Below are 13,055 nucleotides of genomic sequence, written 5' to 3' on the forward strand. Positions count from 1 at the left end.
TGCATAACATCCTGGGAAAACAAAAGGAAAAACCCCCCATCTCAAATTCTTTTTTTTTACAAAATTAATAAACAAATAAAATTAATATAAAAATAGCTGAGGGTTCTCGAATAGCCTGGTTTTCCCTGCAGATTCGAGAGCAGTGGGGAGAAGATGGGGGGTTCGGCATGGGCTCACTAGAGCTGTACCCCACTCTCACAGGATGAGGTCGTGAACTGCCTCCTAACAGAGAGTGGGGTGGGGCAAGTGCTGAAAGTGCCGGACTGGGGGTCACCTAGGCTGTGGCTGGCTGCCTCTGTGCCATGACAGCCAGCCTGGGTTGCTCACAGAAGCCAGCCTTCCTGCCCAACTGCACTGCATTTTCCTTCTGATGGTGGCTAAGCCCAAATATGTCCATAAGAGGAAGTCTCAAACTCCCAGACAGTATCTGACTGCTGACTTTCTTTTCCTTCACATTCTACAAAGTCCAGAAACAAGACAAAGACAGGGCCAAGAGACCCACTGACCCTCTTGGCACTTGGACCAAGTAACCTTCAGTATCAAGTCCTTGCTGGAAAACATGATGGTATTTAACCTAGGTCAAGCCAGGCAACGTGGGCTAGAGCCAGACCCCGCCATTTCTGGGTAGCTCATCACTTCACTAGCAGGCTCATGAGCGGGACCAAAATGGTATTCCCTTCTCAAGAGAACCAACAGGAAAATCAAAAGCCACACATTACATAAAGAAAGTCCTAGGGGCTGGAGAGATGGCTCAGTGGTTAAGACTGCTTCCTGCTCTTGTAGAGGACCTGGGTTCAGTTCTCAGCACCCACATGGTGGCTCACAACCACCTGCAACCGCAGCCCCAGAGGATCTGATACCCTCTTCTTTTTTTTTAAAAATATATTTTATTAATTTATTCATATTACATCTCAATTGTTATCCCATCCCTTCTATCCTCCCATTCCTCCCTCCCTCCCATTCTCCTCTTACTCCTCTCCCCTATGACTGTGACTGAGAGGGACCTCCTCCCCCTGCATATGCTCATAGGGTATCAAGTCTCTTCTTGGTAGCCTGCTGTCCTTCCTCTGAGTGCCACCGGGCCTCCCCATCCAGGGGACGTGGTCAAACATGGGGCACCAGAGTTCTGATGCCCTCTTCTTGCCTGTACTTCGTGCATGCATGCGGTGCACATAAACTCATGAGGATACGTGCCCACACACCTAAAGATAATAAGTAAAAGTAATCAAGTATCTAGTGCTTGTTTGGCATATAGAAAGCAACCAATATTATTTTTTTTCCCCCATGTCTCCCCATTCACAATACAGACCAGGCAGGAGGGCCTAGGCTGGGGTGTACATGGGGCGGGGTTACTTTGCCTCCTCTTTCTATACAACCAATATTATTATTCACCCTGTGAATAATGAGCCAAGTGCTGAACATAAGGCCCATCCCCAACACTCGGCGCTATGCGCCGGGAACACATATAATCCCAGTCCTCACGGGGGTTCCAGTGTAGACGAGGAGACTAACGAAACGCAAGCCAACGATCCAACATGTAACTACACACACCAGCAAGTGCAATGAAAACAGTAAGGAGGGAACTATCTAAGGCAGGGTGGTGAGATGGCTTCTCCAGAGAGGGGAGGGACATTTACTCTGAGATAGAAATATGAGGCCAGATGGAGTTGTACTCATCAAGAGTTCCTCCATGACTGAACCGGAGGCAGAACCAGGCTTGGTGAGAGACAAGGGCTGAGGGCCATCGAGCCTATGTATGGTGTTGCGTATATGCAGGGCAAGGGGAGGAGAGGGGCTGAAGCAGGGTTGGATGGATCACCGGAGGGCGTTTACGCACGTGCGTGGGGGTGGGGGGAGCGGGGGGGGGGGGCGGGACATTTCCCAACTTGGATATACTGGGGCAGCCAAAGAAAGGCTCCGTCGAGGAGGAACAAGTAACAGAGCCTCTGAAGCTGGGGCACAGGTGGAAGGCTGCATGAACAACACTCAGACAAGGGAGCAGAGGAACCAGGGGAAAGAAAGGCAGGGTGCTCTTCTATGCCCAGGTCGAAGGACACAGCGAACCCCCCTTTCAGATGCGACACAACACTTTTATCTAAAACCCAATGGGCAGGTACAGTGGACGGAACCCCAAAGCCACTTCATCACTGGGGCCCTGGCACGGTCCCCACTGTGGCGGGAATAAAGGAAATAGAAGAACAGTCCTGGGAAGCCTAAGATTTCTCAGAAGCTGGCTGCTGAGGAAGCACGCACTCGCCCACCTCCTACGCCAGGACAGGCCCGACAGCTCTGCTTCCTCCTAAACTTCCCACTGTCTATGAAAGGGGAAGAAAAATATTCTCACCAGGGCCAGTCACATGGGCCAGCCTGCACTGGAGGCATGAGACCTTCTCACCACACGAAGGACTTTTGCTCCCGTCCTCACTCTCCCTGGGGAAGGGCTAGCTGGTCCTCAGTCAGTTCTTTTTTTTATCAAGACTCATATACAGGTCTCTAGGCCAGGAGGGGCTTAAAGCCCAGTCCCCGCCCCCCTCACTGAACTTTGACCCAACACTGCCATTAGGACCAGGGAGCTAGCATACCAGCTAGCTACCTTCAGCCTCCTCTCTGCTCCAGCTGGACAACAAGGGTGAGACAGAAGCCGGCAGGAAAACCCTCGGTGGGAAGAGAACCCCCAGGTGACCTCAGATCCCACCCTGGGAGCTCCTCCCCAAAGTTGGGGGGGTTGGCCAGTTCTGACTTTACATAGTTGATATATCCGCTTCGTCCTCCAGCAAGTGGCCTTTCGAAACAGGGGAAAGAACTCTTCCCCACTTCCTCCACCTCCTACCCACGAAGGCTCGGCCCCTGCCTAAGCTGCTTCTTGGAGCTCAGGAAGGAGGTGTAGTTAACCTACCACACAGATAAGAAAGGTGGGATGGATGTCCTGGGACTATGGAAACAGTCCAAATGAAAGGCTAAGAGAAGAAGGCAATTGGGCTAGCTGTGGCAATCCACCGCCCCAAGGTGGGACGGCCTGCAGCCCAGCAAGCCACGCCTGCACGGGCCAGACACAGAACTACAACCCATTCAGTCTTCTCGCTATTCTTTTTACGACGGCCCCACCCCCAACGTGGGCTCCCGGACCTCAGGCGTAACAAGCTCGTCAGGAACACAGACTTCCAGAAGATTACTAAGCCTGGCCCCAGCCAGCACCCAGGGGCAGAACAGAGGCCCCTGTATGGCTTTTTCCTGTCTGTGTGTTGTTTCTGCCCGGGTGTACAGTCTTAGGTACACAGTCTTAGTCCTTTGCATACCAGGAAGTACTGAGGGGAAAACAGAATGCTTTGCACTGCAAAGTCACTTTCCATTTTAAAGTCACTCCCTAGGGGATAAGGCATTTGTGGTTATTGGGGGGTGGGGTGGGGGAGGAAAGTTTCTCTAAGTCTCCTCTAAGCTAGACCACCGGAAAAGCAGAGTTGAGGCCTCCAGATTTAAGGAGGAGGCGGGGATTGGGACCTTATCTTTAAGGTTTATCCTCTGAGCCAGAGGCTGGGGAGAGTCCAGCCCCACCCCCTCCCGAGGCCTCCCAGCAACAAACCTGCTTCCCGCCTGCCCACACCCTCCCAGCCCCAGAGGCCAGAGCGAACAAACTGGGAGTGTTGGTGGGGTGTGCAACTGCGCAGTTGTGCCCCTGGGGTAAGGGGTTTAGGAAGGCAAGGCAGGGAGGCTCTGTCCTGGCTCCTACATCCGTCTTTGCTCATATGAGACCATCTCCTGAGGGAGGATGGGATGTAAGAGGCATGCCTCTCAGAGGTACCATCTCCTCCTCCTCCTCCTCCTCCTCCTCCTCCTCCTCCTCCGGGGTGTGTATGTGGGGGAGGGGATACTGACAAGAACACAAAAGCCCCAAGCCTGCTGCAGTCTCTGGAGCACTGGGACGGATTACAGGCATACACAATTATACTTGGCAAGACACTGGTTTTTAAACCCGCCATCGTCTAGAACACAGGAGACAGAAGCAGGAAGACAGCTAGAAGTGTGGGCTCAGACTAATCTACATCGCAAGACCCTGTCTCAAAAAAAAAAAAAACAAAAGGAACACAGGAGCCTTAATCTGTCTCTGCTCAGCTCTGTAGCAAATAGTAATGGAACCAGGTAAGGCTCAGGTCCTTTCTTTCTTTCTTTCTTTTTTTAATTTAAATTTTAATTTATGTGCATTGGTGTGAGGGTGTCAGATCCTAGAGTTACAGACAGTTGTGAGCTGCCATGCGGGTGCTGGGAATTGAACCTGGGTCCTTTGGAAGAGCAGGCATTGCTCTTAACCACTGAGCCATCTCTCCAACCCCCAGGTCCTTTCTTAAGAACTGAAAACAAGTCACTATTTTCACAACAGTCCCATACAGAGAGTACTACTTGTGAACCCAGATTGCAGATGGGCGGGCGGGGGGGTGGTGGTGGTGGGGAGGCAGTATGTAGGTAATGCGTGGAGGTGTGAAGTGGAGTTCTCAGGCAGTCAGTCTGGTCCCTTTCAGACCTGCGTTCTGCCGGTGATGCAGTTTTGGGTACAGCAACCCCAAGTCTGTCTTGACTCATACCTTTAGAAGCCAGCACTGTACTAGGTCCCAGAGGATCACTTGATCTTCCCAACCCACAGGCTCTCTACCCCAAGCAGTGGGTTTTGAACACACAAATATTTAAGAAATAATGCAGCAGGCCTGCACAGAAGTGTAACCTTAGCACTTGGAAGGTGGAGGTAAAGGGTCAGGTGTTCAAAGCCAGCCTCAGACACAGAGTGAGTTCAAGGTCAGCCTGGGCTACATGAGAAAGTGAGAAAGAGACAAAGGTAGGGGGAGAAGGTGTTTTGGCACACGGACAAAAGAAAAGGCGCACACATCCTGAGAACACCTAACTGCTATAGCTTTTGATGCACACTGACATTCTTTTCGATTTGTTTTTAAACCTCTACACTATCACAACCTCCCGAGAGGTCGAGGAACATGATTTGGAAGCAATGCCCTATGCCTGCTACTAACAGCATGGGAAGGCTGTGTCCTAGTGCTGGCTCCAGATTCAGACCAGACTCCTGTCTGCCACTATCTCCCGTTTGAGCTTACCAATATGCTCCCAAGGAGACCCTGAAACAGCACAGCAGAGCCTCGCAAGGTAACCATCAAGAAGACCTCTGGGACACTGAATGGCAGCCATCTTATCTCCCAGCACCTGACTTACGAGGCCCGTTGTCTACAGACCCACATTCATCTCTGATTCTCTGGGGTTTTGTTGTTGCTGTTGTTGTTGGTTGGTTGGTTGGTTGGTTTGCTTGGTTTGTCTTTTTAGTTTTTTGAGACAAGGTTTCAGACTGGCCTGAAACTCACTATCAAACTCACGATGACTCGGGACGATCTGATCCTCCTGCTTCAGGTTTTGTTCGTTTTGTTTTTAGTTTTTGTTTGTCGAGACAGGGTTCCTCTGTATAGTCCTGGCTGTCCTGGCACTTGCTCTGTAGACCAGGCTGGCCTCCAACTCAGAGATCCACCTGCCTCTGCCTCCAGAGTACTGGGATCAAAGGTGTGCGCCATTATTCCAGCTCAGATTTAAAACAAAACAAAACAGAACAAAAAAAACCCAAACAGGTTTTTTTTTAAATGCCATCTGACTGCACAACACCCAGAGAAAAGAATTTACAGCACACAATCACTCTGCATAATACCCAGACGCATCTAATAAGCACTTTCTTCAAAGGCGAACGCATCTGTGTGGTGCTTTTATCCCGTCACCACCCAACCCGATTCACACGACGCCACCGCAAGCTCAGGCTGAGCTACAGCACTTTTAAAAACAGACATCTTCCATTTCCCCGACAGAGAGCCCTCAGGATGACGCTAATGATCTCCTTCCCTGGGGAAGAGAAAGGAGTTGGACCAAAGGTGACAGAAAAGTCCCAGCTTGCTTGACTGGTAGACACTACCAAGAGCACAGTGTTGGGTACGCAGCACCGTATCCATTCATAACCCAGCAACACGGTCATCACGGCTGATGAGTGCTTGTCCTCCCACACCTGTGTGTGGGAGGTGGCACTGACTGACCCAGTTCTCCAGATGGCCTGCTGTGAACAGGGGAATCTGTCCTCTAGGGGTCCCCTTCCTCTCCAACCTCAAGGCATTGGGTCAGAGGGAGCTGTCTCCCCTCGCCCGGCTCCCCAGGTACTCACCAACAACAGGGCTTCCAGCTGGTTAATGTAGATCTCTTCACTGGCCAGAAATCCTGAGAGAACTAGTTTTCTCATTTCCAGGCCCTTCCCTGCCTCCACCTGCAAGAAAGCAAGCCGAGAGACAGCAGCTGGTGAGAAAGGGGCCACCACTCAAGACGCCCGTTTCTTTGCTTTTTTTTTTCTCTCTCTCTCTTCTTTTAACCAACACGTTCAAAGGTGATAAAAGGCCGTACTTATTAACATTATTTTTATGCTTGTTTTCACACAGAATCCCATTCTGTAGCCCAGGCTGGTCCTGCCTCAACATTCCAGCTGCTGAGACTGCAGCCATGAGCCTCCGCGCTCTGCCTACTGCTCCATATTATACCACAGGAAATCTGGAAAATACTGAAATGTAAGAGGAAAAAGCAATCACCCATGTTCCTGCTACCATCTTGTGCTGTTTCTCTTCCATCCTTTCTCGGGACTTCTGCTCTCAACCATTTTCTACCTAGTGAACTTGCTAACATTAACGAGGGTCACCTGGGGCCTGCCCTGCATCTGGTCTGAAGAGGGAAGGGGGGATTAAAGGCATTTTTTTTCCCCACCATTGAGGTTGAGCTTGGTTACGTGGAATGGAAGAGCCAAGGGCTGACAGGGCTGACAGGGCCTCCCCTCCTCCGCCCCTCCCCCCACCAGTAACCCCCCACCCCCACCCCGCAGAGGAAGTAATATATAAATTGAGACAGGGTTAGAAAGAATGGGACGGAAATGGGTATGGGAGCCCTGGCCTTGTGGCCACTTGTGCTGAGGTCTTCCTGTCCTAGGGGCTCAGCACTACGACAGGTGTCAGCTGTGAGCCACCCACGCTTACCTCAGCCATTCCTCACCGTGTAAGGCGCAAACCCATGCTAGATCTCCCGCCGCCCTCTTGAATCCCTGTTCCCCTGCGGTGGTGATCACGTCACGTCCTTTTTAGCCTGGATGCCGCCAACTAGCACAGTGGCTGGTGCAGAGAAAACACTAACCATTTACCTTGAGTGAAAATCATGTAGTTTTCCACATCAGGCAGGATGCTTAAAGCTTTACTCCTGGCCGCCCTTCGATCCTTCCCTCTCCCCTCCGCCATGCTTGGAAGCCTCCTTGCCTATCTCCAGGACAGATTCCTCCCACCGAAGTTCTAACTGACCTCTGAATCTTCCCCTCTCTCCAGCCCATTGCAGTAAAAATCAATCTCCCAAGAACACCTTCTGGTCAAGGACTTATATAAATACTGCAAAATCCAATTAGGAGAGAGAGGTTCACTTATCTGTTCATTCAACAAATATCTACCGAATGCGCAGCAGCCCTCATAGCTACAACAGGAAGCAAGTGTGTAGCCGTGTCCCTGCTGTCACCTGGTTTATAATCTAGTAGGAGAGGAAAACACTGGAATAAACAAAGAGACCATAAATTGCGACTTGGGCTGCAGCGTATCATAAATACCTGCAGGGGCCCCAGGCTCTTCCCTACCTCCCAGTCTCTCCAGGGCCAAGGCCTAAGCGCACTCTACCTTCCCAACACACTAGTCACACTGTGGGTGCTGCCTGATGTGCTGCTCTTCCTCTGGCTAAGTGACAGCTTTTTCTTAACAGCACAGCTGAAGGGTCACTTCTTCCTCCTCCAGCCTCAGCATCTAAAATCTGCATGGCCTTGAGGTTTCCTGCCTGGCTAGCGGGTGATCTCCCTCAGGCCTCTGCAACAACTGCGTTGCACCGTCTTCACTGAGGCGAGCCTCACTCCCACGTCACCCCTGACCTTCGGGAGGAAAGGCTTTTAATCCCCCCCATACCTTCCACACTTGATTTCCGACCCCCAGACACCCACACTGAAGTGGGGCCTGTGTTTCCCCCACTATACAGTAGTAGACACAAATGGGACTTAAAGGAGACAGAGGCGGGATCCACCCCGAGCCTTCCGACACCGGCTCCGCTTCCTTTCACTTCTGGGATGGTTTCTTCCCTCTCCTACACCCTCCCCAAGCTTGCACTTACACAGCCATTGCCTCACCCTTAATGTGAGCCAGAAAAAGTGTATCGAGCCACCCAAACCTCTCCAGCCACAGAGGAAAAACCCCACCTCAGTGTCCCTGAAGGCTTTCTGAAGGAGTATTCTCCACACCGTCTCCTAAGTGGTAAGAATGTCTGAAGGCTGTTGCCCCCCCAACTCTAAAGTGCCCCAGAGTAAAGGCAACAATGACTCTATGGAGAGGTCCGCATGTGGCTCCTCAAACCCGTGGCTCCGTTACTATAGTGACTAAGGGACTCTGTGGGTGCGATTAAATTTGAGGAGATTCCTGGATTACCTAAGTGGGCCCTTAGTAGTCACAGGGTCCTTATAAGACGGAAGCAGTTCGGGCAACGTGACAGTGAGGTAGGGGAAAGGCTAGACTGCCGGCATTTAGGCTAGAGAATAGGACCTGTAGCCAGCTAAGGTAGGGGAAGGGTGAAATGGGTTTATTCCTTGAGAGATTCCAGAAGCTCTGCAAGAAACTAAATCGGGGTTGTTCCTAGCCCTAAGTTTGCGGCCGTTCGCTTTGGCAGCATCAGAGACCCTGTACAAACCCCACATTAGGGAAGGGCAGAGTTCTTTACTGACAGCTTCACAAGTAGCAGGAACTGCTGTAAGTGCTCTTCACTGGCATCTCACCATCTGGTAGGTGTGAGCATTAGGGCCTGAGGCACAGACGGTGTGAATATGGCTAGCTGCTTGGAGAGCCCAGCCTCCAATACACTGTGGAGTACAGATCAGAGCTAGCAGCAGGCCTCCAGCCCTCAAGGTCAGACGCACGCACGGGTGGCCTCCCAGCTGCTTCCCAAACCTGTCCTGCCCTTTGCCCTCCAAGCTGCAGGCCACTGCTCCCCTCCTGCGCCTCATTCCTCACTTGTTCCCTGCTCTGAAGAAGTCTTCTTCCACCATGGAGCAAGACCCCTCTGTCTCTCACAATCCATTTTAACAAGACCCTCACCTCATAATCCTATCCCAAAGACTAGGTTTGAGTAGAGATCTTGGAAGAATTTTTTCCTCCTCCTGACACAGGGTTTCTCTGTGTAGCCTTGGCTGTCCTGAACTTTCTTTGTAGACCAGGCTGGCCTTGAACTCACGGCGATCCAGCTGCCTCTGCCTCCCAGAGTGCTGGGATTAAAGGTGTGCGCAATCGGGCCCAGCTCAAAGACTCACTCTTAAAAGGCAGTCATTAGTGATCCCCAAGAGTTCCCACTCTGGGCTATACTCTCTTCTAAAATTCAAGCTAGGATAGGGTGGGCAGCTAAGAGTTTAATGACGTGATATTAGGCTCCATAAATCTTACTAACCTAAGTCTGGTGCTCAGTTAGCACTGAAGAGACTTCCACACCTTTGGGTTTTCTCAAAGATCACATATGTTTCTGCTCTGGAACAAAAATGGCCGCACCTGGTTCTTGAGTTACCGCCTGGCTGGGGCCTCTTGCCGTGTACTCAATAAACTATAAAGAACAAAACGAAACCTGGACATTCACAACTGTTTCTTCAGTCCTTGTGGGAGAGTTGCCTGCCTCATAAAATACCAAGACTCAGAAATCACTTGTCTCTTCTCTACTGCATGCTGGACACTGGTGGTCACACACATGTGGAGCCAGCTGTCCCCTCAACATGCCTAATGTGTGCACCAAAGCCCCTGGGCAAACGCTCTGCCATGCCACTTGTCTTTCCCCAACACAGGAAAGCTGTCGCCGCTTTCTCTCCACTCAGGGCTTACAAACCGCAACTTTAGTGGGCACCTTCAACCCCAGCAATCTAGACAATCTGCTGGACGAGTTTGTCATCTTAAGGCCCCCAGATCAACATACCGGGTCACTAAGGTAGTGTCTACTGATAAACTCTGGCCTGGGCTTCCCGCAGAGCTTAGAGGCTAAATAAAGCTTCCTAAGGCTTGGTTCTAAGCCAAGTCAAAAAACAATCTTCCATGGCCCTTTATCTTCTCCAAGGCAACAGCGAGGACTGAGCAGGCAGGGCCAGCTCTAGCTGAGCTTTAAAGCCACCATAAACAGCAAGGGTCTGAGACTTTAGAAACAGCGCGCTTGAGCCCGTGGGCAACACCAATTTGCAAGGGAACCCTCAGCATCAGAGTAGACGCCGGGTGGGGTTGTACTCACATGGGGGGGGGGGGCGCTGATGCCCAGGTCAAGCCCCAGCCTCAGCCAGCTGGCCCCTCTCATACCTAAGAGAGTACAACACAGGAGCCTCTCCTGTCCCCAGTGGCCCCCTTCTCTCTCGGTGGTACATCTTCATGTTCCATCCTCCTGCTGTCTGAAGCCTTGGGCAGATTCACGCAGTCCCTTTGTGTTTAAAAACTTCAGTTGCTCATGTCCCACCACGATAGCCTTGCCATGCTGGCATGGTATTTAGTATTATTCTTTACACCTTTTTTTTTTTTTTTAAGACAAAGCCCTTCTATGTGGCTTCAAATTTGCAGTCTTCCAGCCTAGTCTTCCAAGTGCTGGGGCCCACTAAACACAACCAGTACTGAGACAAGTTCTCTCTCTCTCTCTGTAGACCTGGTTGGCATTGAATTTACAGAGATCCTCCTGCCTCTACCTCCCAAGCGCTGGGATAAAAGACATGCCCTACCATGCCTTGGCCAGTACTGATTTTTTTTAAAGCACAGATTTATCTTAAGCCTCATAACAAATCATAAGAGTGATGTACGAGTCCTATTTTTTCCTTATATACATTAAAACAAATACCTGACTAGAAAACATATATTGAGATGTCACCTAAAACCATCCCTCAAATCACCATTACTTCAAGAAACTCCAATGGGGTGATGATGGGCTGCACCGTCACTGCAGACAGAGAGAGAGAGAGAGAGACCTGAGCAAGCCAACAGGAATATAGCCATTTTTGACAACTCCTTTCTCCTTAAGCACAAAACAATACCTGAAGAGTTAATATGGAATACAAAGGGGCTTTTTATTCCTGACAAATGAGTTCCTTGAAATAGCAGCTTCTACAAGGCTCCACCCGTCAGCCCGACCTACCTTTAAATAGAACTGTGTGAAAAAAATTTTTTGGAAAAGTATGCACCGTTTTACAGACGGGATGCGGATGCTGCTCTCAGTATCTGCATCGTGAGTTTACAGATCGTTAACTCCTCAAAGGAAGCTGGGCTGTGAGATGCAGCAAGCTCCAGCTCCAGCTCTGGAGAAAACTGCCAGCCAGTTTTACATCTGTCCCCGAGGAAGATGAAGGACCTCGGAAATCACAGCGAGACCAGGATTGATTTATAGGGCTGGCATTTGGGCAAATGCACAGCAGCACTACTGTTTAAGGTAAGTACTCCTGAAGTAAAGTAATAGCAAAAGGCAAATTGCCTTGGACTCCTACCAGCTGCCATGGTGGAGTGAGCCAACACCATCTGCAGCCAGGACGCTGAGAGCATCACCTTGGCGCCATGGTCTCTGCACACGTGCATGTGCATCCACGTACTCGGTCCAGCCTTGATTCAACTCTAAGTGGCCTCTCTCCTCCTCTGAATTCAGAGGCCTGTGTTGTTGTTTATATACTTCTGTAACGGGGTCTCATTCACAGCCCATACTGACTAGGAGCTTACTATGTATTTCAGGCTGGCCTTAAACTCCTGGTGGCCCCTCCCGCCTCAACCTCCTGAAGGCTAGAATTGCAGGCATTCGCCGCTGCCACAGCTGGATTCCGGCATTCTTTGACCTGAACGCTCCTCGCTCCTCGCTCCTCACGGCCTGCTTGCTCTCTCACTTCACTCTTCTGTCCCCCTTGTGGGCATCATCCTTTTCCTTGGGACTCTGTGAGAAAGGACCATGACTTGTTCACTTTGCTCCACCACGGCACTAGGCTGAAATGCTTAGGACAGGATGCAACCTGACAGCACTTGACTGCTGTGCTTTTCGCTTCTCTGCAACCCTGGTCTACCTGTCTAAGGCCAAGCCTGACAGAGGACACAGGTGTTGGAGAGGTACTGCAGATGAGCAAGAAGAAGCGAACTCCAAAAACACCAAAGCAGAGAACATGGGAGGGGAGGGCAGAGGAGGGGAGCAGAGGGGAGGGCTCTATCTAGGCATGATGGGGACCTGGAAGGAAGGCTAATTTTAGGCCTGCTATGCGTCCAGAACCCCTTGGCAACTATGTCCCAACTCACCCTTCCCAGAGAATACCTCTAAGATGGAACAAAGTTATAGCTTTTGTATGTCCCAACAAGCCTCAGTCACTCCAAAAATTCTCACCAGCCCCAGCCATACACCCAGAACCTTTCAGCACTCGACAGTGGGCATGGTGAACTGTATGTCACAACACAGAGAAAGGATATGCCCAGGAGGCAGCATGAGCAGTATTAACACCCGGGCTGAGAGGGCTTCTGAGGGAGGGTCCCTCAGGAACCTCATAGATTGGTCATCCCATGACTGCTGACCTCCCGGCATGCTCCTTGGATCATAAAGAGACTGGTGGGAAGGCTGGCCAAAACCTAAGCACAGAGGTCTCTGTGGGCCCAATGAGGGACATGACTCTAAAACAGCACCAGATTACCAAACAGAGATGAGGTGTCAGGACCCCACTGCAAGCTCCCACCCAAGCCGCAGTCGCTGCTCCACCCCGACCCCGCATTATTTGCCACCTACCTAACCTGGGTCTGCAGTCTATTTTTAATCTCCATTAGCTCCTTTTTGGAGCCACATCATGGGTGGGGCAAGGCTGCGATCATTGTCTCATGGAAAGGGAAGGCTGGGGGGGGGGAGGACACCTAGCCCTGGCACTGCACCCAACACCACGCCCTCCAGGGTCCATGCGGTTAGGCAGCCTGGCTACGCAGTGTGCATGCTCCTTGCCACAGCCC

General features: G+C 51.0%; 1 protein-coding gene across 4 annotated transcripts in view; it reads right to left on the reverse strand.

Annotated features, from left to right (window-relative positions):
• Positions 1 to 13,055, reverse strand: part of ABR (ABR activator of RhoGEF and GTPase) — a 196,330-nt gene that overhangs the window by 64,251 nt on the left and 119,024 nt on the right. For all 4 annotated transcript variants that reach the window (XM_084802749.1, XM_084802752.1, XM_084802750.1 and 1 more), the window contains one exon: positions 6,194 to 6,292. In XM_084802749.1, coding sequence (XP_084658875.1) covers positions 6,194 to 6,292 — 99 coding nt within the window. The remainder of the gene's footprint in view (positions 1 to 6,193; positions 6,293 to 13,055) is intronic.

This window comes from Acomys minous (assembly GCF_964271855.1).
Source record: "Acomys minous genome assembly, chromosome: 12".
Taxonomy (NCBI): domain Eukaryota; kingdom Metazoa; phylum Chordata; class Mammalia; order Rodentia; family Muridae; genus Acomys; species Acomys minous.